Below are 25,000 nucleotides of genomic sequence, written 5' to 3'. Positions count from 1 at the left end.
AGTTAAGGGAAAAATTTAAATTAAGGGATCTAAGGGAAAGCTTATAGAAGTGATGGTAAAAGGTGACAGTGGATAAGGGAAAGATTTAAGGGGTAAGGGAAATTAAGGGAGGTTATAAAGGCAGATTTAATATAAGGGGAAGATTTTAAGAGCTAAGGGAAATTGAGGGAAGTGTTTCAAATTTTCAGACTTAAGGGTAAGGGTTGGTAATGGCTAAGGGAAAATTTAAGGGGTAATGGGGAAATTAAGGGAAATCGAGGGGAGGGAATCGTGCCTTGGTTTTAATGTATCGATTAGAAGAGAGGGGAAAAGTATCATAAATTTGGGGAGGGAGGAAGAGAGGGGAGAGGAGGAAGAAGAGGGGAGAAATGGGAGGAGGGGAGCCATCTTCTCTCCTCCACCAGGGAATTTCTCTCTCTCTCTCTCTCTCTCTCTCTCTCTCTCTCTCTCTCTCTCTCTCTCTCTCTCTCTCTCTCTCTCTCTCTCTCTCTCTCTCTCTCTTTTCTTTTTCTTCCTACTCCTCTTCCTAATGCAGTTCATCTCTTTATTCCTCCTCCTCCTCCTCCTCCTCCTCCTCCTCGTATCAGCAGAAGGGAGAATGAAGTAAGTAACAAGGAAAGAAGGGAAAGAGAGGGAGAGGGGAAAAAAAGGGAGGAGAGAGAGAGAAGTGAAGAAATGCTAATCCAATTGACCAACTCCCTCCAGGGCAGAGAGAGAGAGAGGGAGAGAGAGAGAGAGAGAGAGAGAGAGAGAGAGAGAGAGAGAGAGAGGGGGGACTAACCGTTTTCCCTCAATGTCTTCCCTCTCAGTCTGAAAGAGGAGGAGGAGGAGGAGGAGGAGGACATTACAATATGGAGTCTTCGAAGGCTCTTGGAGGAGGAGGAGGAAGAGGAGGACAACAAAAGGATGAAGGGAAGGAAGGAGATAAAAAGAGGAGGAGGATGATGAAAGGAGGAAGAGAAGGACAGCAGGAGGGTGAAGAGAAGGGGGAGGAAGGAGATGAAGAGAAGAGGAAGAAAGAGGAGAGGAGGATGAAGGAAGGGAAAGGGACAATAGGAAGATGAAAAGAAGAGAAAGGAGGAGGAGGAGGGAGGAGAGGAAAAGAGAAAGAGGAGGAGGAAGAGACAAAGACTAAGACAATGAGAGAGAGAGAGAGAGAGAGAGAGAGAGAGAGAGAGAGAGAGAGAGAGAGAGAGAGAGAGAGAGAGAGAGAGAGATTAAGACCTATAGAAACTTTTTGATAACTAAAAAAAAAGAAAAGGAAAAAGGAAAAGGAAAAACTTCATACAGGTAATCCTCTTACTCCTAATTTCCCCTTTTCATTGCCCTCTTTTTCCTTTTTCCCTTTTTTTCATCTTTTTCCCAAAATTTTTAGTCCCCAACTGACTGTCTGGGGAGGGGGAGAAAGAGAGAGAGAGAGAGAGAGAGAGAGAGAGAGAGAGAGAGAAATGAATGGTTTGTTCAGTTTGATTTGACAAGTTGTGTATCTCTCTCTCTCTCTCTCTCTCTCTCTCTCTCTCTCTCTCTCTCTCTCTCTCTCTCTCTCTCTCTCTCTCTCTCTCTCTCTCTCTCTCTCTCTCTCTCTCTCTCTCTCTGGCTTAATTATGAGTGTCTGGCTTACTGTGTGTGTGTGTGTAAACTTTCAGTAATAATGAGTGTGGCTGTGTCTAATAAATACATATTACTGTATCTGTCTGTCTGTCTAATGGATGTGGCTCTCTGTCTGTCTGTTTCTCTGAGTGTCTGTGCAGTTCATTGACAGGCAGTGGTGGTGGCGATGGTGGTAGTGAGTGGTGGCAGTGGTGGAGGTGGCTCAGCTCCCAGCAAGGGGCAGGTTGTAACCACGTCAGGGGGACCTTTGCCTTACTTTAATTTCTCCCGAGTCCCTGGCCACATTACCTCACTGCTGCCGGGGCCCTGCTGGGTGGCTGGGTGAGGCTGTCTGGTCCACCACCACCACTACCATCACCACCATCACCACCAGCAGGAGGAGGAGGATGAGAAGGGCAGGGTATGGGTTTGTTAAAAAAATCAGAGAAGGAAGAAGAGGTGGTAAGGGTGAGGAGGAGAGCAAAGAGAGGAGGAGGAGGATAGACTATAGGTTTGTTAAGAGGGAAAAGGAGGAAAAGGAAGAAGAGAAGGAGGAGGAGGAGGAGGAAGAGGATCATAGGTCTGTTTAAAGATAGGGAAAAGAAAGGAGGAGGAAGAAAAAAAGAAGGAAGAAGAGAAGGAGGGGACAAGGAAAAGGAGGAGTAGTAAAAGAATGAAGGAAAGGAAAAGGAGGAGGAGAAAAAGAATGAAGAAAAGGAGGAGGAGGAGAAAGAGAAAGAAAAAAGGAGGAGACAGATCATAGGTCCATTAAAAAGCTGAGGTGAAAAGAGGAGGAGGAGGAAAAGTTAAGTCCAAGCTGCTTCAGGGAGTAAGAAGGTCTAATGGTGTTGTGAAAGAGGATAAGAAAAAAGGGGAGGTTAAAAAAATGTGTGTTCCTGTCCAAGATGTGAGTGGTGTGCTGTTTTGAAAGGTTTGGGTGTGTTGTTGTACCCTGTCCCCTGCACATCCCTCCTTCAGCTCCAGAGTTCCTTGTACATATTGCCAGGTGTTCCTCTCCTCTTGACTTCTTGCAGGCTCTAGTGGGTTTTCAAGAGTGTTTTTAATGATTCGAGTGATGGTTTTAAGGGTTCTAGTGAAAGTTATTGGGGTTTTTAATTGTTAAAACTGTTTTCATGATTCAGTTTGTAGTTTTAAGAAGTTCCAGTGTAAGTTATCTTTTTTTCTTTTTTTTTTTTTTTGTGTGTGTTTTTCGTGATTTGAGTGGTAGTTTTAAGGGTTGCAGTGGAAGTTAGTGGAGTTTTAAAGAATGTTTTCATGATTCGAGTGGTAATTTAAGAGATTCCAGTGGAAATTATTTGGAGTTTTTCAATTTTTAAGCTCCACACTCTCTTTCCACCTCTCCCAAACTATACTGTTTGCTCACACTCTCCCTCTCTCACAGGCTACAAGATGGACGGCAGGGGAGTGAACGGAACAATGACGGGTGGACTGTGGATCGAGCGAGGGCCGTGGGGTTCCTCCTCCGCCAACACTGATGACAAGAACGACACCACCCCAGAGAAACTACTCAATCTGAACGCCATGCCAGCTGACTATGCAGAGGTGGACGGCCCCGGTGCCCCCCTCATGCCACAGCCCCACCAGGCACTGCAGCAGGCACCCCCAGGCACTCCTGTCGCCTATGCTACTACCAACATCCTTCGCTCCAGGAATGTGAGTCAGAGGAGAAGGATGAGAGTGGAGTTTGTTTATTTATTTTTGTTTTTATTTATCTATTTTGTTGTTGTTGTTGTTGTTGGGATAAATTAGGGGAGGTTTTAAGGATGGGTGTTGAGGATAGTTAATTTCAGAAGTAGAGGATTTAGTTGAAGCTGTTTTTTCATTTTATTTTATTTATTTATTTATTCATTTATTTATATTTATTTTTGTTTTGTCATGAGTATAGGAAAAGTTTTTTATTTTGTATTTTTTTTTTTTTTTTTATTTATTTATTTATTTTATTTTATTTATTTATTTTTTTTTTTTGTCAGGATTAGAGGATGAAGTCAATTTACTGAGTCAGAAGTTGAGGATAAAGTTGTTTTTCTGGTAAGCTGGGAATCAGGGAAGTTGAGGAAAGGATGTGGAGGATGGAGTTTATGCTTTTCTTGAGTCAGGATAGAGGATGTAGTTTTTTTTTTTTTCCCTTTTTTTTTTTTTCTTCTTTTTTTTTTTATAGTCAAATGAAAGTGATTGAGGAAGGATTTGTTTTTTGTCAATTCTTGGTCTACAACAGAGAGAGCGCTGAATTCAGTACATTCATAATTCACTCATGGTTAAAAAACACCTTGACCATTCAGTAACTTTCAGAAATGAGGCAAAATAAGAAAGAGGCAGTTTAAGAATGAAGTGTAGAATTACCAGAGTTTCTATAGATTTTTTTTGTTTTCCTCTTACAAGTTAAATTTAGAATTCATCTAAAAAAAAAAAAAAAACTTAGTGAATAACTTCTAACTTTCTTCCTGCTTACATGCACTTTTAACTTGTATGAAAGAAAAAAAGATAAGTTAACATTGAACTCAAAAAAGCATCCATAATTGATTTTCTAACTTTCTTCCTGCTTAGATGCATAAACTTTCCCTTCGTTCCTTACTTATTGCACCACATAAGCCTATCTTAAACCTAACCTACAGTTACCCTACACTCCTTACTGCACTACGCATACCTAACCTAACCTAACCTAACAGGGCGAGAAGGTGGAGCCCAACATCCCAGTGTATGGGGGAAGCATGTATGGGGACAACACTGCCGTCACTCACTCACAGCCTGATGACAACCTGGTGGTGTATTGCACTCTTAAGAAGCAACAGCTGTACAAGCCCGCACTCTCCCCTGCACTCAACGCTAAGCAGGTTTGCAGCGCTTATTGGCAGTGGCATTCCTCGCATTACTTAATTTTTAACTGTTGTGTTCCTTGCATAACTAGTTTGTATTTCTGCCATAATTCATTTTTCAGTTCTTGTATTCCTCCAATAACTCATTTGTCACCTGTTGCATTCCTCCCATAATTCATTTGTCACCTGTTGTGTTCCTCCCATAACTAATTTTTCACCAGTCACTCCACTTAACTCATTTTCCTGTAGGCTGTGTTGTAGTAAGCTTAACAAATGCATGGAATATAACAGACTGGAATTAGCTACTGCAATTTGAGAAGGGAGCTTGGATGGACAGGGGAGGAGGTGGGTAGAGTTAGTGAAGAGGAAAGAGGTGGAAGGTGGTGGGAGTTGAGGGGAAGGAGGAAGAGGAGGACAAGATTGGAGGAGAGGAGGACAAGGATGAGGTTGGAAGAAGGAGAGGAAGGAAAAAAGGAGTTGAGATTTTCATGGGTGAGAATTTTGACGTTCATGGGTGTTTTCATGATTCCAGCAATAGTTGGACAGACAGTTGAAGTTATTAGAGTTTTTTTATGATTCTAGTAACCATTTGACATTCTCTAGTGAAAGTTATGGTTTTCAAGAGCTATAACTAAGAATCATGCATCATTAATGGGAAAAAACATGAGAACCCAGCTGATCATCCCTGTGGCCTTGGAAATCAGTGCCTATGAGAAAACAAAGCATTAAGCACGCCAGCCTTGGTCACTCGCTGCATGCACTGCCAGGCTGCTGCTACCGCACCTCATGCCAGACTGACCACAGCTGCCTTCCCCCTCCATGCCAAGCCAAGTCACTCTTATCACTGTCTAACATGATAAAACTAACCAACTATTACTAGATCATACTGATGCATTTACAATTTTTTTTTTATTTGTGGATTTTTCAGGAAGGTCTAATTTCTAAGTTACTCTAAGCATTATGTTAATCCTCAAATTTTCTTGATGTGTTCCTTCTTGAAATCTTTATTCTTCAGCTCAAAAACACTTTAGAAAGAACAGAAAAAACAATTTATCAATTATAACTGATAGAATAGGCTTAAAGATAGACATTATTTTATAAGTGGGGAAGCACATATGTAATTTAACAAACACAGTATTTTGCTTACTACTGTTTGTTCATGAGTAAGATGTAGGCAGGAGTTTCATCACCTTCACAAACAAACTGCCTCAGTAATTTTTCTACATTTCATTATCATACTAAAGGCAGAAAAAGGTGAGCCAAAATTTAGAGGCATCAGCAACTGAGACTAGAAGAAAAAAATTGTTAGAAAATTATTTGGGCAGTTTATTTACAAGGATGATTTATAAATGTAAACAAACTGTGAGTGTCGGTGTGAGTGTTGCATGTTGTGTCCACCACCACCACCTGGTCTCACCTGCTGTCCCGCCCCCAACAGCCCCACCCTGTGGTGCAGCGTGGGTACATCCCCCCCTGGGAGCAGCACAACCCCCCGCCCCTCCCTGAGCACCCCCCACCTGACCACCACCAGCAGCACCCAGCACCCCCCACCTCCCAGGCCCAGTGGAGGCACCAGTCACCCATGGTCAACCGCGCGCTGGCAAGACAGGTCAGGTCCCCTGTTGGTCGCTGCTGTCCCTCACACTGCGGTTCAGGAGACATGCATGAACTGCCCTGAAGAATGTACAAGGGATGCATAATAAGCCCCATGAGAGAGGATTAAAGCTTTAATATTGACATTCATTAGAGATTCAAAGCTAAGTCACCTTTGTTATATCCCTCAAGGCACTTCAATACCTCAGCGGATCTTCTCTTCTTGTCCTATTCTAAGGAGATTAAAGCTTTAACCTAATGTTCATTACAGACTCAAGGCTACATCACCTTTGTTATATCCCTCAGGGCACTTCAATCCATCACCAGATCCTCTCTTATTTTTGTTCTATTCTGATTGCTAACCCTAAGGATCTCATCTACATCACCCTTATTGTGTTATCCCTTAGGACTTGAGGGAGAGTGATTAAGCTGGAGCCAGCCAAGTTCAATCTATTTTTGGGTATTGGGAGAGAACTATTAAACTGAAGCTAACCAAGAGTTGAATCTGTTTTTAGGGGGTTAGAAAATTATGATTAAACTGGAGCTAGCCAAGGGAAAAGATTATTAAACTGAAACTGGCTAGGAGTAGACTTGGTGATGGTGGTGTTAGAGTAGCTGGCAGGGTGGGTGTGGGAACATCAGCACAGGGCATGGCATTGGGCAGCAGGAGGCAGTGACAGGAGAGCCATAGATTGGAGAAGATGACCTTGGCTGTAATAGGCTGAATGGTGACAGATTAAAAAGAGCATCCTCCTTGGGTTAAAAAGAGCATTTTCCCTCTTAGACACCTTTCTAGCCACTAATTTTGCATGCTGTCTAAAACAAGAGAAGGAGGAGGAGGAGATGGTTGCCTCTTAAAGTCTAAAAGAAAAGATTAACACCAATTCTCTTTATTGATCCTACAAGTCCTGTGAAACCAGAGATGATGGTAGTTAGCTCCAAATCCCCAAAAAAGATTAACACCAATTCTCTCTATCCATCATACAAGTCTTATGAAACAAGAGGAGGAGGAGAATATATTTGCCTCAGTAAGTCCCCAAAAAGAGATCATCACCCATTTCCTTCCCCCACAGATCACCACCGGCTCGCTGCCCCGCCAGCTCAACAAGAGGAAGGCGTCTCCTTCTGTGCCGAAACGAGGCCTCAACACTGGTGACTTTGATGTGTTGGGCGGCAGCGGCAGCGGCGGCGGCAGCAGTGGCGATGACCTCCCGCCTCCCCCCAGTGACCTCATCATCCCAGCAACGCCTCCCCTGCGCAAGGACTCTGGCGACTCCCTGGGGTCTGTCGGCGTGGGTCTCCAAGGGCTGCAGGGGCTGAGTGGGTCCCGCATGATGGGGGCCCCCGGAGCACCCCGCCTGGCCCGCGACTACAGCCCTGGCCGCCTGCCAGATATGTACGGGGGTGGCTCAGTGTACCAGGGGCCCATTGATGAGGTGGAGGAGAGTGACGGCACCTACAATGACGGGAACATCTACACCGACAACAGTGCCATGTATGAGTCCACCTCGGCCTTCTACGGCAAGATGGGGGACAAGATGTTTGCCGCCGATGCCACAAACCCTCTCCTGGCGGCACAGAAGGGCACCTACCAGCATGGCAGCCTCCCACACCATGCCAGGCAGCTCAACGGCATCAAGGAGCACAGCATGAAGCAGAACTTACAGTTGCACCATGACTCCCTCACCAGCCCGCCCTCACTCAACCACCACACCCAGCCACAGCCCCTCCCGCGGTAACCTGCTGGGGCCGCGCATGGATTCTTCTCAGCCACGGTCTGCTCTCTGTGGGCTAGAGGGAAGGTGAAGGCCGCAAAATGTGTATAACCAAGGCTAGGGTATGAGTGGTGGTGGTGGTGGTGGTGGTGGTGGATGATATAGTGACTAAGTCCGCATCAGACCAATACTACTGTCAAATTTGTGGCATTCTCTTGTGTATTCTTTAAGTGTGTGTGTGTTTGTGTGCTTGTATGGGGATGGCATTTCTCAAACATTTCAGCATCTTATCACAACCACCAAAAGGCTGCAGTGGGAGTTATTGGAGGCTGTCAGTGGTGTTCTCAGGATTGGAGTGGTTGCTTAATGAGAATTCTGCATCGTCAATCAGAAGAGACGCCTTTGAAAAGCTGAATAATCATCTCAGTGGCTCCTGGAATTTGTGATGAAAAGTATTTGAGAATGCAGAGTGGAGTGTGTGTGTGTGTGTGTGTGTGTGTGTGTGTGTGTGTGTGTGTGATTGAGTGAGAGATGTGTGTACCTTCTTCCAGTCCCCATGAAGGGTGCAAGAGGTACTTCCTAGAGGCTGTTGGTGCATTCATTACAATGTTCACCTTGTGTAGTGTGTGTCACAGGTAGCCACCAGGTACACATATCAGGTACCTTTGTTACTTTATTATGTAATGGTGATCAAAGCTAACTATAATCTAGTCTAGTTATAAGGAAAGAAAAATCTCAGAAATCTAGCAGTGAAAATGTGAAAAAAAAAAATGGATGAGGTGACCTGTCTTGATTCTCTTAAACCAGAGTTTCCAAACCTGCTGTGATTGCAAAGTTACAAACCAGTGAGGCTAAGCTGGCAGCACATGGCTGGCAGTGGCACTAGTGTTGCTTGTCAAGAGGCAAAGGAATTAAATACCTATTGTAGTAAACTGGAGACAAGAAATAACTACACATTCTTTTACCTCATACATAGAAGAGAAAACCTGTTCTTCGTTATCTAATTTCATTGTGAGAACCGCTACAGTGTAGTGGACTTTCTAGTATATTGATATACATACTATCCTATACATATATATATATAAATATATATATACACCTAAATAGTCGCTTTGAGGCTTGTCTGAGATGTTTCTGTGGTGATAGCAAGTGTCTACCGTAGCGCCGTCTCTCAATATACATAGTAACTTCCCGAGGGGAGTCTCTGTGTTGGTCCAGCCGAGGGTGTCTTCCTGGCCGCTGCTCGCCCCACCCGGCGCGGGAGACTGCATCTGTGGCCTCAGAACAATGTGTGTGCATGTGTGTGTGCCGTGTGTCTGTGTGTCGCGGCATGCTAGAGGACGTAGCATCAGACGGCCTTGCCTTGTATCTGTACGACAAGGGACCAGGTGTGTGTTGGTGAGGCGAGCACCTGTGTGGTGTTCCCAGGCCACCAGGTGACCAGGCCACAGGGAGGGCTGGCTGCAGCACGCTTTGTCATGCCACCTGTGCTGCTTGATGCATTCACCTCAGTATCTTTGTGATTCTAACCCACATTTCCCATCATTGATCATCCATACCCCAACAGTGAAGGGAATTTAAATATTTTAAATCTGACATTACTTGACCATATCTCTCACATTAGTTAAGAGATTATCAAGTAGCGTTATATTTAATTTAGAAATACCCCGCACTGTAGGAGTGCTGGATGTGAAGGTGGTGAAGAATGCGAGTTAGAATCTTAATTTCAATGTTCACTTCAGTCTGTTTATCAAAATGTAATCTGCCAGAGTGACAACACCCTGACACCACTTCCCAAGGCAACAGAACACGCCGCAAGTTTACTTGGCACGGCGTGAACACAAGGCCCGGGAACACTTGCCCCACAGCACACAACTGGCTCACTCTGTACCTAATGGACATATCTTAGAGTAATGTCCTCTTAGTCTGTTCAAGTGTATCTATTGTCAGTGTCACTTGTTGATATCTCATTAAGCTGAGTTGAGTGAAGGCTAAACGTATTTCAGTTAAGTTACAGCTAAAAGTCTCTCATTATGCAGAGTGGAGGCTTAAAGTGTCTCATTTAAACTGTTAAGTCACAGGTGAAAGTGTCTTGCTATTAATTAATTCAGGTTTGATGCAAGTGTCCATGACCGTGTTAATCATAATCTTGGTTCCCACGACACATATCAAGGAGGAAGTGGGGCACGAGTCACTCCTCAGACCTTTCTGTGTGCATTGCTTTTGTTGTGTGGAAGAATTTGTGTTCAGAAAGACCTTAGTTTATTTTTCATGTAGAGTTTTTTTGTACAAAAAGAGACTTGCCAAATTAATCACTAAATGATTTTGGTTAATTATGCAGTTTGTTCAGTGATGAGAAATCTGGTGGTGTTCTTTGGTTGATTATATTATTGGATAAAATGCAGTTATGTTAATTTTATCAATTTACTTGAATATTATTAATTTTCATTATATTGCTTTATTTTTTTTATTTTAGTGCATTTTATTTATTTATATATTTTGTTTTGTTGTAATATTCAGATGTTTGTAATCAAGCACTGTATTTCTCATTTTGCTTAATATTCTGATTTTGTAACTAAGTATTGTATGATTTTTGTTTAATACTCAGTTCAGATGTGTTGCATTATTGTACCACACTTTGTGGAGGTCTGGTTCAATATTCTGATTAACATTTAAGCTCTTTTATGTTTAGTTATATTCATTACATTATATTTAACTCTTGTATTGGAAAAAATACTCCCTTTGTTGTGTTTCAAGCTTTGTATGTAGAGTGAGGTGCTAAAGTTTTGCTAATGACTATGACAGTGCGATGAGTCCGTTCTGAGCCGAGCCGAGCCGAGCATCGCAAGCCACATATCCCATTGTGATATCCCAGAATACTCGCATCTTTCGTGTGGAAGTCTTTGAGTCAGTCGTGTCAGGAGTGGAGTGCGGCTCACCCAGAAGTTCAAGGCAGAGAAATATTTTGCTGGTTTCTTTTTGAGGATGTTTTTGTAGGCTGCTTTTTGTTTGTGGTGCAGAGGCGGCTGTGTCTTGCTTTGCTGTGGTGTGCTGGGACATTATTGTGATGCTGCTGAGAGGGCAAGGCAGTGCCATACCTAACCCTGGCCCTGGATTGTGTGTGTGTGTGTGTGTGTGTGTGTGTGTGTGTGTGTGTGTGTGTGTACATATGCATGTGTGCATATATCATTTATTTGCATTTCTGCAGGATTGATTCAAGGTTATCTCCCTTTTTTTCTGTTACAACTTCATCATGTTTCTCTTTATATTTATGTATGTGTATTGTTTGCACACACCACCTCCTCTGGTAATTAATTTCTCTGACCTATTGCTCTATTTGTTAATTATATCTGCACATTATCTTCCCTTGCATTGTTAAGTTTGCTGTTGTATCCTCTCCACATTGGGTCTCCTGGTTAACAAGTCTTCTACATCTGTCTTTTCCCTTTTCCTGACACATTTCTACATCACAATCACAACTTCACTTTTTCATCTTTCATTCAGATTCAGCACCTTTGACTTATCTATTCTTCCTTCACATTTTAAACCTTTAAGACTTGTTCCTCATTTTTGCTGCTGCTCTCTGTATTTTTGTACTTTTCTGTACTTCCTTAGTATCATGTATCTTTGTGTGTGTGTGTGTGTGTGTGTGTGTGTGTGTGTGTGTGTGTGTGTGTGTGTGTGTGTGTGTGTGTGTGTGTGTGTGTTGCACCACTGGGCTCCCATCTAAACGGGACACACATATCACTGGATTCTCTTCTTACTCTTCCATGTCATATCTCAATGATTATATACTAACCTAACCTAAGCGTACAGAATGCACCATGCGTGTGTATGTGTGTGTCTGGCGTGGCATGGCATGGTGGCATGGCGTGGGGCATTGCTATAATGTAAGGAGTCTGTAGCTGAGCGAGGGACGGACTGGGTCTCCCTCGCCACGCCCAAGACAATAAGGTTAACCGATATATTCACTTCTATTTATTATTGTTATGATTAACACTAGCTACCAACTGGTTCCTTGTAGCATCTGTTTAAGAAATAAAGGGTCACGCTCTCCAACATTTCACTGTGTCATCTTGGACACTTGACAGACTGCAATGGAATTTGAGGTTTTCAAGAGTGTTTTCCTGAGTTTAGTGATAGAAGGATTGTGCATCACCACTGGGAAACAAAACACCCATGAGAACCTGACTGACCATGTGTGGCCTTTGAAAGCAGTCCTGATGAGAGAGTGAAGTGTTCTGGAATGTGTGCCGGAGTATCAAGTGTCCCTTTTGGAGGATTTGACAGAGGACTGAATGATCACAAATACTCATCTTCCAGTGTGTGTAACAAGGAAGGTAGAAATTAATGGGTAGGAGGAGTTTTGTACTTTCTAAAGGCCTCGTATCTGTAACCACTGAATGAATACTCAATTTTGTAAGCCATAAACACATGTACCACTCTTGAAGTGCCAGCATTGGCAGCTGTACATATGGTAATGTTGCGTTGTGTTTGTGTTGGTGTTTTGCTGCGTCGCTTGTGTTTCTTAGTAACTCCTGGTTTGAGTTTGCTTGTTTTATCTGAAGGTTGCCATGGATAGCTACTGCCTTTATGATACTTTTGTCATGTGCTACAGTTCTGGTTATTTCCCCGTGTTATTTTCTGTGTTACTTTGTGTTACGTGATCGGCGGTAAGGAATTCAGCGTTTGCTTTCCTTTCCCTGTGCCGCCACTGCTGCAGCCAAGCAGTGTTGGTGCTGCCGCCCCCCACACACCGGGGGGCAGCACCTTCCCTTCACATTTGATTTGTAAATATAGCAGTTTCATTTGTAAATAATGTATATTATGTACATTTTTACATATTTGTAAATGAGAATTAAAAGATACCAAAGATTGCCCTGTTTGTATTGGATTGCCTTTCTGGATAATTGGTGTGAGGGGGACAGAGTGCCCACCATCACCACAACACTAACTAAGGCTGTGTGCTGCCCTGCCTTGGAACCTCAACACACCTAAACACTGATCTGAAGGTGGGATAAACCTGCCACAAGAACTGTTCTCTCCTGGGATCAAACATATGTGAGGACCAGTACAGCAGCCAGGCCAGTAGTGATCAAAACCCAAGAGATTTTTGATGAGCCAAGACTGTTTACTACTATTAGAACAACACTGCCACAGTATTCCCTACAGGTCACACTAGGCAATTTTGTCTCAGTGCACAAGGAAGAAAAACATTTCCTCCAGTATTTGAAAGGCACTGCTTCCCTGAACAGAGGGGCAGAAAAAGAAAAGTTACAATGTGCATTACAGCACAAAAAGGGCGATAAAAATAATGTATTTTGCAATTTCTAGGTGGTGCAATATTTGGAGGTGGCTGTAGAACAAAAGATGTCTCAGAGTGGTCGGTAACTAAGTAAATGTGTCAAACAGCAGTGAAAGGATTAAAGACAAAAAAAAAAAAAAAATGTTGCAAGAAGCCAGTAGGCCTACACATAGCAGTAGTCTCTGTGTATAATATGCCTACCTATGTCTACCCATCTACCATTCCTCTCCATCAGCTCATCTTTTTTCATGTGTTCGTAAGTTTATTGTCACAGTGCTTACAAATGTTTACGGCAGAAAACGTTTGAAGGCGCCCTACTGACATCTTTCATTTCAGGTTGTAAGATTTACAAAGAAAAGTTTATCAACGAATGAAATGAGGTAAAGTATAAAAAAATAAAATAAAATAGTGGAATGAGGTAAAGTATAAAAAAATAAAATAAAATAAAGTAAAAAATAAGATAATCGGTACAGAAACAAAATGTTTAATTGCACCTCAGAGAGAGAGAGAGAGAGAGAGAGAGAGAGAGAGAGAGAGAGAGAGAGAGAGAGAGAGAGAGAGAGAGAAAGGGGGGGTTCAAATTATTGTGAAGGGAAAATGAGAGGGGGAAAAGTGCGTTAATTTCCTGAGGTCAATACAGAGAGAGAGAGAGAGAGAGAGAGAGAGAGAGAGAGAGAGAGAGAGAAAGAGGGTGGGTGGTTGGGTGGGGGTGGTGGTATGTGTGTGAACGATAACAATTAAATTTTCCTAGAGCTGGCAGATATCCGGTGGCGGTCTCTCTCTCTCTCTCTCTCTCTCTCTCTCTCTCTCTCTCTCTCTCTCTCTCATCTCGTCCTGCGCCAAAATGTTTCGCTCAGTCTCATCCTGTGCGTCACAGTGTTACTGGCAGGGGCAGTTATTATTAATGTTACGAGTTGGTGTTACTTTGCCCTGCCTTCATGTGTGGCAGGGGGCTGTGCATGAGTGACGCGGCGAGGTGATTGTGGTGGTGTGTGGTGGTACGTGTCCGGTACTGTGCGGTACTGTGGTATAGTTCGTTCATTTTAACTATTGACCTTTGTCATCGAAGCGTTTGCAGCAAAGGTGAGGGGGACAGACAGACAGACAGACAGACAGACACAGGCGAAGAGATAGGCAGACGATTAGACGTTCATAGACCGACGGACAGACACTAATACAAACATACGGACGGATAGACAAAGACGGATAGACAGAAAGATGGATAGACAAATATACACAAATAGATAGACAGATAGACAGATACCCAAATGACAGATAAATGAACAGATACATACATACATACACAGGATAATAAACAGACAGATAATGCATCTTTCTACTTTGACTAATTGCCTTACTGATTAACTTATCTGCAGTAACTGACTAAATGCTTACCTCACACACACACACACACAGTAGTAGTAGTGCATAAACATCAAAAGTAACAAGAAAACAATCAAAGTAACACCCACAAACCAGACAGGGCAGAAAGACGGGAGTGGCAAGACGAGAGTGAGCGAAAACTAAAGAGAGCGGGAGACAGAAGGGACCCCCAGCCAGCGGCCAGTCCCTCCTTCCCTCAACACATGCTCCGCCCTTCAGTAACTTCCTCTCCTTCCTACGGGTGGGGAGTATTCTTCGTTTCTCTACAATTTCTAACTCGGCCTCGCGTTGTCTGACTCTTGTGTAGTGTTGTAGTGTTGTGATACCCTAGCCAGCGGTGCAGAGTGGCCAGTGAGGTGAGGTGTGGGGCGGTGTGCGGTGGAGGGAGGGCTGGAAATGGGCGTGTTTGGGTCTGGCGCACGGTTTGGCTTGTGTTGTGGTTGGTTGTGTGTGTGTGTGTGTGTGTGTGTGTGTGTGTGTGTGTGTGTGTTGTATTCTAATTTATAGTTAGTATCTACTTATTGATCTATCTGGCTGTCTATGTTTTATTTATCCATCCGTCTATCTATCCATCTACCTACATACCTATCTATCTATTCATTCATCTATTTACCTATCTACTTACCTATCTATTCATTCACCCATTTACCTACCTATCTATCCATTCATCCATCCATTTACCTACCTATCTTTATGTATCTATCCATCTATCTATCCGTGTGGAGGGGAATGATACCTATTGGTCACTTTCTCAATCGAGTTTGTGGATTGATGTGGCTCACATGACTATTATAACTATGTTTTACATTCTCTTGATAATTACTGTTACCCGTGCATTATCTGTATCCGTCCAGCTATCTGTCTTCTACATACTAATTATACGTGTCTTGTATTTCACAAAGATGACTAGTCTATTGAGTGTTTAATACTGTTGTCATTACATGCTTTTCTTATATATGTTGCTTATTAAACTATCAATAGAACCATGAAAACATACTTCGGACTTAGTTATTTAGTTTTTTACCTTATTAGATGCAAATTTCCTGTTTAGAACCTCGTAAACATACTTGAAACCTTACAATTTCCTTTATTATCCTGTTAGATGTATATTTTCCCCTACAGAACCCTTGTTAAATTATCTCTGGAACCCCGAAAACACCCTTGCAAACCCTGACCTTGCCAACTGCATGCCTTTCCTCCTCCTGCGGCATCGTTGCGCAAGACTTTTCTACTTTCTATCACATCTGTTCTGTCCACCTCCCAAATGCAAGAGCTAACCAGGTTTCTCAACCGTTCATCCCTTTCCCTGGTGAACTCTGGAACTCCCTGCCTGCTTCAAGAGGGAGGTTTCAAGACACTTTATTTAATTTTGGATCTGTTGTCGATCTGTCCTCTTTAGCGGCGCCTTCAGTACGCCTTTTTCCCCTCCCATTTTGTGTTGCCCTTAGTCCCTGATACCCTCTTATATAAATGTCCTTAACCAAAGACCCTCTTACATGAAAAAAAAAAAAAACTTGCATTGAGCCCGTTAAAAGTTCGTATACATTTCAGACCGCAGGAAGACAGGACGCGAGTAAGAAAAAAAAAAAAAGTAAACTAAAAAACCGGACAGTTATGACGAAAAAGAAGTAGAAAATCTAAATTCCCTACATGTATCACCAGAAAAAAAAAAAAAAAGGCACATCAGAAAATCGCTAGCTGGGTGAAACTGAAAATTAACAAATAAACAATCACGAGGCCACAACTGGAGTTACGGTAGCAGCAGCGGCTTCCTGTGATGTTTTGACACTTGAATCATCAGCTTCTTGAACTCCTACATTTCCACTCCCTTAAAAAAAAAAAAAAAAAAAAAAAAAAAAATCTAGTACTTTTAAGTCCTTAGATGATAACTTTGTAATTCAGGCAGCTAATTACCACACGTCATTATCACATAAAAGGCTTCTAAACACATAGCTATATCATTAACTACCAGGTAACTATCATCTAACTACCACCTAACAATATAACTACCAGGTATCTATCGTCTCCCATGTAATTGTTAACTACCATTTTATCATGAACTACCAAGTAACTATCATCTAACTACCATGTATCTATCGTCTAACTACTCGTGTAATAATGGTTTACAAGTAATTATCTAGCTAAATGTAATAACTGTCTAACTGCTACATAATAATTACCTAACCATGTTTTTAATCTAACTACTACCGTAAATCTAACTACTCTACCACGTAACTATCATAACGACTCCCCTTAACTATCGCTACACATGAAAACATCCTTGCAAACCCCAGTAACTTCAACTTGATCTTGTTAAGCTGTCTAGAATCATCAAAACATCCTAGAAAGCCCCGGAACTTCGATTAAAGCCTGTTGAACCATCAGTAGGATCGCCAAAATTCTTCAGAAAGCTTCACTGACATCCACTGGAATTTAAAAGTAATCAATTTAAGGTCCTGTGGCAATTTAATTCTTTGTTGTCTATTACTCCCATAACACAACCTTGCAAGCTCCTCCCAGAAGACTCGATTGCAATAGTAAACACCAAACACACAAACAGGGACTAGTAAAGGATGGGAACGGGAGGGGGCGGAAACAGACAAGCAGGACACGAGCGTACCTCTCCCCTCGGACCTTGGGCAGCGACTGGGCGGAGTGAACCAGTTACGGCCAGACACGAAACTCCGAGACTGCCTTCTGAAACGTTTTGGTGTCTCATTTCTGCTTTCAGCAAGCTCTAATGGAAGATGTTGGCGTTTTCAAGAGTGTTTTCGTGATTCTGGTGATGGTGTGGGAAGGATTTTGTATTATGAATGAGAAAAACGCTATTTTCAAAGGCCACAGATGATTATTTTGGTTCTCAAGACTGTCTCTTCTGTTAATAATGTAAAAATCTTGTTAATTTGTCTGTAGAACCGTAAAAAAATAAAACATTAAAAACCCTTGTAACTTCAACTAGAGACTTTTGATTATTGTGAAGGAGGTGCGGGGCAGAAGTGTTTCAGAATTATGATCCTGGCAAAGCATCTCTTGCCTTTTAAACTACAGTCCAAACGAGATAACAACGTTGCATAATAAAGAGCTGCCAGTCAACCATACCAAGAGTCTTACCGAATATAGCTGCCAGTCATCATGTCATTGTGTTGGTTGTGTCTGAGGGGCCTTTTGTCACACTGTTAGCTGATGTGGAGGGAAAATGTGCCGTATTGAAGGTGAAAGGCGGGTTGTTGGGTGACGAGTGAGTGATGATCAACGATGCTCAGGCCGCAGGATGAGAGGGGGGGGGCAGATGCTAGGGAGTGGGGGGTGAAGGAGGAAGGGGGTTCATGTGCACTTGTACCTCATTGACCTAGAAATGTATTACTATTATTCCTGCTGCTACTAAGACTACTGTTATTGTTACTACTGCTACTAATAACAATAATAATGATCATGATAAATTATGTAATAAGAGTGCATCAGTATTAGTAGTACCAGCAGCAGCATCAGTAGTAGCAGTAGTAGTAGTAGCAGCAGCAGCAGCAGCAATAGTAGTAGAAGTACAATATCTACAATCTAAGCTTGGGAGACAAATCTTCAAAGTAACAAGCATCTCTCTCTCTCTCTCTCTCTCTCTCTCTCTCTCTCTCTCTCTCTCTCTCTCTCTCTCTCTCTCTCTCTCTCTCTCTCCAGCAGGAGCAGGCGGTGGCTGACACACGCCAGACACACCGGGCTGCCATGAGCCGCTCCTAGGGCCTCCCCTCATGCTGGCCGCCGCTGAGTACCCCCCCATACGCCCCGCCATGTGGAGGGGGTGGCGGGGCCCTGCGACCACTCCCTCCCGGTGCTACCTGCCGCAGTCGTGGCCCGTGTACCGCCTGCAGCGCCTCGTCAGCCTGGCCGTGTGTGTCTTGGCGGTGCTGCTGCTGTGCCTCGTGGCCTTCGTGCTGCTGCAGGCGGCCCCCGCGTCCCCCAGGATACAGCTGGGCCGCGGCGAGAGGACAGCGGAGGACGAGGGGCAGCTGTTCGGGATGGACGACAGCTACAATAGCGACAGTGCCCTGGACGAGTACGAAGACGAGGAGGACGACGAGGAGCTGGTGATGAGCGAGGACTACGAGGAGGACGAGCAGGAGTACGAGTACAACCCTGAGTTTGACATGAGTTTCTTTGACTTCTCAATCAAAGACGATGGTGCAGGTGGCGGTGCGGGAGCGGGCGATGCGGGAGCGGGAGAGGGTGTGGGAGAGCAGGCGCCGCAGGAACACGAGTCCACAACCTTCAGGACGCCGGTGGTGCGGCCGTCGTGGGCTCAGCTGCCGCTACCGCCGCTCCGCCTGGTGGGTCGCTCGGGCCTGGAGGTGGTGCGGGAAGGGGTCATGTTCTCGCCGGACGTAGAGGCGAGGCTGAAGGACCCCGGCATGAGTGACGAGGACGTGGGGCGCCTCCTGTGGCAGCTCAGGTCCCGGAAGGTGACGGAGCTGCGGGACCCAAGCTGGGAGCGCTGCGGCCGTCCCAAGAACCAGTGGGTGAGGTTTTCCGGCGGCGTGGCAGCGTGCGCCCGGTACAGGTGAGGGTGCGTGGAGGCTGGTGCGTAGTACAGGGTGCAGGGAGGACGTGGCGTGATAAGTCATGGTAATACTGCACCACACGATGACACTGTACTTGTTTGCCATTACCTGGTGCGTGAATGACTTGACCACTTATTCTGCTGTGTGGTGAGGAGGGTGTTTGGTGCAGGAAGGTGTGTTTGGTGTGGTGAAGATGTTTGGTGCAAAAAGTGTTGTTTGGTATGTGGAGAATATGTTTGGTGCAAGAGGTGGTGTTTGGTGTGCCTGGTGAAGATGTTTGGTGCAGGATGATGGTGTCTGGTGTGCCTGGTGAAGAAGGCAGTGCAGGTGGTGGTGGTGATCCAGGCATCCCTCTCCACAGGTACCCCGATGACCACCTGCTGCTCGGGGAAGTGCTCAGTTTCTACCTGGCGCGGCTTCTGCAGATCAGCCGAGTGCCTCCCGCCACCCTCGCCCGGCCAGACCATCCCCGCTGGACCGCCGCGGCGCCGCAGATGGAGCGTGCGGGCTGGGGTGCCGCCCCCGTGGTGGTCCTCACCCCGTGGCTGCCTGACCTGGTGCGGTGAGTGCGTTTGTGTGTTATGGCGGGAAGGCGACGATGGGTCTTTGTGTTGGCCTGTCATCATCATTATCGTTTTCTTTTCTTTTCTTTTTTCTTTTCTTCTCTTTTTTTTTTTTTAGTTTCTTCATCATCATTATCATCCATCATCTTTTTCTTTTACTTATTTCCCCGTTTTCTGTCCAATGACTCGATTCTCTTCTCAAACTTTTTTATAGTTTCTTTATCCATCCATCCTAATCCATTATTCGATCTTCTTCCTTGTCTTCTCAGTCTCAATAGTTTCTTCATCTTTCCACCGCTGTCTCCCTGATCCCCTTCTCGACTTCCTCATTTCTTCATCTTACTACATAAAAAAGCATAACTCCCTACTCTTTCCCTAGGGACTACATGCCAGCCAGCCTGCACCACGCCCTCGCCACTAACACAACACTGGGGATGGCTACTGAGGAGACCTGGGGCACTGACGGAGGTACTGAAGGAGGCGATGAAGGACGCTCACATCACCCACAACTAAGGGACGTGTCGGAGGGCGAGTTGGTGCGCCTTCTGCAGTGGAGTGACCTGCTGCTGTTTGACTTCCTAACAGCAAACTATGACCGTGTCGCCTACATGATGGATGCCGCTGAGGGAGAGGGGCGGCCCGAGGTGCTGGCGGGGACTGTGCATAACCTGGTGAGGGCGTGGTGCAGGCGGTGGGAGAGAGTGGGGTTATGTTGTTGTTGTTGTTGTTGTTTGTATTGTTCTGAACGTGTTTGAATTTTCTACTTTTTTTTTGTTACGTATTTAACTTTTTTTTTTCTTTCCTTTTCCTTCCTTTCAATTTCCATTTCTTTCATCCTTACTCATTCATCACTTCTCTTTTCACCTCTTCGTTTATAACCCCATTCTCGTCTCTCGCTTTCTTTCCCCATCATTTTCTCTCTCTCTCTCTCTCTCTCTCTCTCTCTCTCTCTCTCTCTCTCTCTCTCTCTCTCTCCTCATCCCTTCTCTTCTTTCCTCTCTTTTTATCTCCCATCCCTTCCCTTCCCTCCACTCCCATTTTGCCTCACTCATCCCGACCCTTCTCCCATCACAACCCTCCCTAATTCCCTCCATTCCTTACCCTTCTCTCTACTGTCTCCACCTCCTTCCCTCCCCCCACACCTCTTTCCCTCCTGAAGGTGCTGAACAGAGCCACGGGAGGACTTTGGCTGCTGGATAACGAGTCGGGGCTGGTGGACGGGTATTCTGTTCTCTATGGTAACGGGGACCCGACGCAGGCCACACGGTTCGCATCTTTCCACCAAAAACTCCTGCGCTCCATGTGTCTCTTCAGGAGGACCACGTTAGGAGCAGTTTTAGGACTCGCCGCCCATCCTAAACCCCATGAGCTGCTGGTGGAGTTCGCGAGGGAGAATGAGCCGCTTCTGTACCTCCTCCCTGATCCTCTCCGCCACCAGCCCTTCCTCAGCCGCCTCTCAAATCGCCTGCAGGAAGTGCGGGCGTGGGTGGGAGAGTGCGCGAGAAAGGCTGTAACGGCGGGTGTGGGTGTTAAACGGCGTGGGAGCTTGGTAACGTAGAAAGTCATATTTTAAAACATTTCCTTGCAGCACCTCTTCCACTACGTTCAAAAAGGTCTGTTTGAAGTGACGCGGGCTTTTAAAGGGTGTTTTTTTACGGTTCAAGTGACGGAGTAACAAGATTTCTATAGTATTAAAAGGAGAAACAATCTTGAAAACCCGGTTTATTATCGCTGTGGCCTTTGAAAACAGTCGTGGTGAGAGAGCTAAGTGGTTCAGAATACGCGTCTAATACAGGTGATGGTGCTGGTGGTGGTGGTTGTTAATATTGTTATTGTTGGAACATTTTTATATATTTGTAATTGTTGATGACCAAAAAAAAAAAATGTTAATTGAATGGTTTGTTGAATAATAAAGAAAATCAAGTGATACACGATTTATATTTGTAAGCCTTGAGTGTTGCCATGGAAACCGAACCAGTACATGTAGCATCCTGCCGTAGAAGATACGGTCAAATACACACACACAAAAAAAAAAGGGAAAAAAAAAACTATGAACGCAGAAATTAGAAAAAAAAAGTAGTAATAGTAGTTAGTGGTGGTAGTGGTAGTAGTAGTAGTAGTAGTAGTAGTAGAAAAAATATAACAACAATAATAAAAAAAACATTAATAAAACTCGGACGAGAAAAAAAAAAAAAGGAAAGAAAAGAAGACTCATTGACAAAGGAAATAAGAAATAAGGAAACACTAAACACACCAAGACAGCAGTCCACCTCTCCACCTCTCCACCTATCTGGGGTGCATGCCAAATTTCCTGTAGAAGTCAAGGGAGGGGAGGGGCGGCGCGGCGAGCTTGGCGGAGGCTGCCCTGTTGTCGCGCTGCTCCGTTGCCAGGCGGGTGTTGGTGGCCGCCAGCTGCTCCTCGCGACGCCTGAAGATGCAGTGATGGCCTTGTTACCTCCTCCGTCAGGTACGTTGGTGGTTATGTTGAGTTAACCTAACCTAATCTAATCTAACGTAACCTAACCTAACGTAGCCTAATCTAATCTAACGTAACCTAATCTATCGTAACCTAATCTAACGTAATCTGACCTAACGTAACTTAACCTAACATAGCATTACTTAACCTAGCCCAAAGCAATGTAACCTAACCTAACAACTGAAGTGACAAGACAAATTAAGTTACAAAACAAATGAAATGACAGATAACATGACAAGACAGGTGAAGTGACAGGTGAAGTGACGGGAGGCACCACTAAGGTCTACCTGGCGTTGGTGTGCTCCTGGTGAAGTGACAGCAGCGCCGCCTTGTCTGTCTGCTTGGCCATCACTGCCCACGCCGCCTCCTCCCGCCGCTCCTGCTCCTTCTGCCGCTGTGGGGAAGGAAGGAAGATTTGAAGTAGTCATGTATTCTTATAATTACATTTTTTTCCTCCTCCTCCTCCTCCTCCTCCTTCTTCTTCTTCTTCTCTTCCTACGTTTTCTCCTTTTGCTTCTGTTGTTCATAGGAGAAGAGAGAAAATAAAATGCTGCTTACATTTTTTTTCTTTGTCTCCTCCTCCCCCTTCCTCCTCTTCCTCCTCCTCCTCCTCCTCCTGCTGCTGCTGCTTTGTTCTTAGCACGAAGTCATTCATCGAGAGAGAGAGAGAGAGAGAGAGAGAGAGAGAGAGAGAGTGTGTGTGTGTGTGTGGGGTAATTTATCTTCCCAGTCATTAATAAACTCGCCTTCTTTTCCTCCCCACTCAGCAACAGACTCACCTTTTTCTCCTCCACCTGCCGTTCCCTGACCTCCAGGATGTGCCGCCTCTCAGCCTCACTCATACCCTTCCACCTGTAGCAAGCAGAAGCGTTATTACCTGTCCCTGTTCTTACCTAATCTCACCTAACCTTATGTAATCTCGCCTACCCTAACCTAACCTAACTTAACCTTACCTAATTTAACCTAACCTAACCTAACCCTACGTAAAATGTCACTTTACTTAACTGGTTGTTTTGGTTACGTTAGTTAGTTGGTCAGTCAATCGAGTAATTAGTCAGTCGGTTAGTCAGTCAGTCAGTTAGCCAATTAGTCAGCTAGTTAGTTCGTTGGTCAATCAGTCAATCAACCAATCATTACAGTACTTCATTTCCCTACCCGTCAGTCACTTGTCCCTTCACTCGTCATTTCCCCTACCATCACCTCCCCGGTCCTTGGCACCTCGCACTCCTCTCTTCACGACGCACTACTGTTCAAACCTTCGAACCTGAGCTGGTTACGATTCATCATGGCGACGAAGCAAACAACTTACAACCGCCACTGTATGTACATGCACATTAGCTCTATAAACTTCACTTGTTCCTTCTACACATGTTACCTGTGGGGGATTATCCTGTGGGGTCCTAGCGAGCTGCGCGCCACTGTGGGTTGCTCTGTCAGGAAGGCTCCCAAGACTGCGTTGCGCACTTCCTGATCCTCAGCCTCACGCCGCGCAAGTCTTTCCTCCCACTGCGCAGCTTTCCTTTCCTCACTCTGAAGTTAGGCACGATTATGATTCTTGTTATCGTTGTTATTATTATTAGTAGTAGTAGTAGTAGTAGTAGTAGTAGTAGTAGTAGTAGAAGTAGTAGTAATGGCAACAATAGACGCATTATTACTAGTATCAGTAATAGTAGTAGTAGTAGTAGTAGTAGTAGCAGCAGCAGCAGCAGCATCATATCAGTAGTAGTAGTAGTAGAAGTAGCAGTAGGAACATCAGTAGTCGTGGCAGCAATGATAGTCACCAGTGCCAGGTTGTAGCGTTGGAGTGCCAGCTGCTCGGCAAGGCGGCACTGCTCCTCGGCCTGCGCCAGCTGCCTCGCCTGCTCCGCCGCCTCGGCACACTCCAGCTGGCGCCGCCTTACAGCAGGAAAAGAGACCCTTAGATCATCAAGTACAGTTCCTCTCCACCCTCAACCTACAGAACTCATGAACCCAGCGAGTGTGTGGATAAATGATGTTGTTTTGATAAGTGATGTTATTTTCCATATTGACGGTGTGATTTTTTTTTTTGTTTGATTTATGGTACCGCAACATCGTAGTCACATTGGCGCCTAGTGTGTGAATAAGTGATGCATAAACGATGTTATTTTCTACATGAACTCGTGTGTGGATCAGTGATGTTGCTTTTATTACTGATGCTGTTTTGATAAGTAATGCTATTTTCCACATAAACGATACTATTTTTCACGTTAAATAGTGTGTGAATAAATTATGTTATTTTCCCATGTGATGCTATTTTCCACATGAACTAGTGTGTGGATGTGACGTTATGCTCCACGGTGAGGAGTCGTATTCTTAAAAGCTTCTGCGAGTCACCTCAGTTACTTCAAACAGTCTCTAGTGGAAGTTAGCAGTGTTTCAATGATGTTTCCATGATTCGAGTGACAGTTTACCAGGCTCTAATTGAATATACTAATGTTTTCAGAGATATTTTCATTTTCCTTCTCCTTCTTTTCTTACTAATATCCTCTCCCTCTCTTTCAACCTTCCTTACCTCTCCTCCTTTTTCTCCTGCTGCTCTCTGTACTGTTGCTCGCGTCTCTGCTGCTCCAACCACTCCTTCGCCTGCTCTTGCTGCGCTTTCACACGCTCATTCCTGCCTAGGTCCTCTCCCTCGAATCTGTAGAGCATGGAAGGATTCAGAGATGAGAAAGGGAACTGTGTCATATGTTAAGGTAGTTCATTCAATTATTATCATTACGTTCCAACTCTATTTCGAAGCTGATTCACTCAATACCGTTCCGAAGATTAGCTCTTGCGCAACCCTCCACCCAACCCTTCAGATGAAACTCGCCGCTGTTCCTGTAATTACTCTTCTATTCAGCCCAATAAAGCCTTGTAGAGAAGGGATAAGGTCTCTGTCCGTGTTCCGTGGATATTACAAACTGTTCTCTTAAGTGATTCGTCGTTCTGTCTTGAATGGTTCTCACAGGCTTGATTTGAAGTTATTAT

The 25,000-nt window shown here is 44.5% G+C and overlaps 3 protein-coding genes across 7 annotated transcripts in view; 2 read left to right on the top strand and 1 right to left on the bottom strand.

The window, feature by feature from the left end:
• LOC135091418 (roundabout homolog 2-like) overlaps positions 1–12,609 on the top strand; it is a 198,661-nt gene extending 186,052 nt beyond the window's left edge. Inside the window, exons 16-19 of one of the 2 annotated variants that reach the window (XM_063989058.1) lie at positions 2,993–3,264; positions 4,278–4,442; positions 5,863–6,033; positions 7,091–12,609. In XM_063989058.1, coding sequence (XP_063845128.1) covers positions 2,993–3,264; positions 4,278–4,442; positions 5,863–6,033; positions 7,091–7,756 — 1,274 coding nt within the window. In that variant the 3' untranslated portion in view covers positions 7,757–12,609. The remainder of the gene's footprint in view (positions 1–2,992; positions 3,265–4,277; positions 4,443–5,862; positions 6,034–7,090) is intronic. The other variant, XM_063989059.1, reaches the window with a different exon arrangement.
• A 1,293-nt stretch (positions 12,610–13,902) lies between these two features.
• On the top strand, positions 13,903–21,462 carry LOC135091413 (four-jointed box protein 1-like). Of its 4 annotated transcripts, XM_063989051.1 has the most exons (6): positions 14,598–14,776; positions 18,093–18,534; positions 18,685–18,969; positions 19,332–19,532; positions 19,913–20,204; positions 20,693–21,462. In XM_063989051.1, exons 2-6 carry the CDS (start codon positions 18,164–18,166, stop codon positions 21,089–21,091), a joined length of 1,548 nt encoding a protein of 515 aa, XP_063845121.1. In that variant the 5' UTR covers positions 14,598–14,776; positions 18,093–18,163; the 3' UTR covers positions 21,092–21,462. The 4 variants fall into 4 exon arrangements, with proteins under 4 accessions (XP_063845120.1, XP_063845121.1, XP_063845119.1 ...); XM_063989050.1 differs by lacking the exon at positions 14,598–14,776 and adding an exon at positions 13,903–14,035 and having other exon boundaries at positions 18,093–18,969; XM_063989049.1 differs by having other exon boundaries at positions 14,601–14,776; positions 18,096–18,969.
• Positions 21,458–25,000, bottom strand: part of LOC135091415 (RIB43A-like with coiled-coils protein 1) — a 4,766-nt gene continuing 1,223 nt past the window's right edge. Inside the window, exons 4-9 of the mRNA XM_063989056.1 lie at positions 24,543–24,668; positions 23,791–23,905; positions 23,385–23,539; positions 22,789–22,861; positions 22,297–22,403; positions 21,458–21,961 (exon numbers count right to left, since the gene is read on the bottom strand). Coding sequence (XP_063845126.1) covers positions 21,820–21,961; positions 22,297–22,403; positions 22,789–22,861; positions 23,385–23,539; positions 23,791–23,905; positions 24,543–24,668 — 718 coding nt within the window. The 3' untranslated portion in view covers positions 21,458–21,819. The remainder of the gene's footprint in view (positions 21,962–22,296; positions 22,404–22,788; positions 22,862–23,384; positions 23,540–23,790; positions 23,906–24,542; positions 24,669–25,000) is intronic.

The sequence above is a fragment of the Scylla paramamosain genome, chromosome 37 (assembly GCF_035594125.1).
Source record: "Scylla paramamosain isolate STU-SP2022 chromosome 37, ASM3559412v1, whole genome shotgun sequence".
NCBI lineage: Eukaryota > Metazoa > Arthropoda > Malacostraca > Decapoda > Portunidae > Scylla > Scylla paramamosain.
This window is presented reverse-complemented; position numbering and strand designations above follow the sequence as displayed.

Coding starts and splice junctions, on each gene's coding strand:
- LOC135091413 (XM_063989050.1), top strand. CDS start 18,164: ATGCTGGCCGCCGCTGAGTACCCCCCCATACGCCCCGCCATGTGGAGG. Junction 18,970..19,331: donor GCAGCGTGCGCCCGGTACAG/GTGAGGGTGCGT, acceptor CCCTCTCCACAG/GTACCCCGATGACCACCTGC. Junction 20,205..20,692: donor CGGGGACTGTGCATAACCTG/GTGAGGGCGTGG, acceptor TCCCTCCTGAAG/GTGCTGAACAGAGCCACGGG.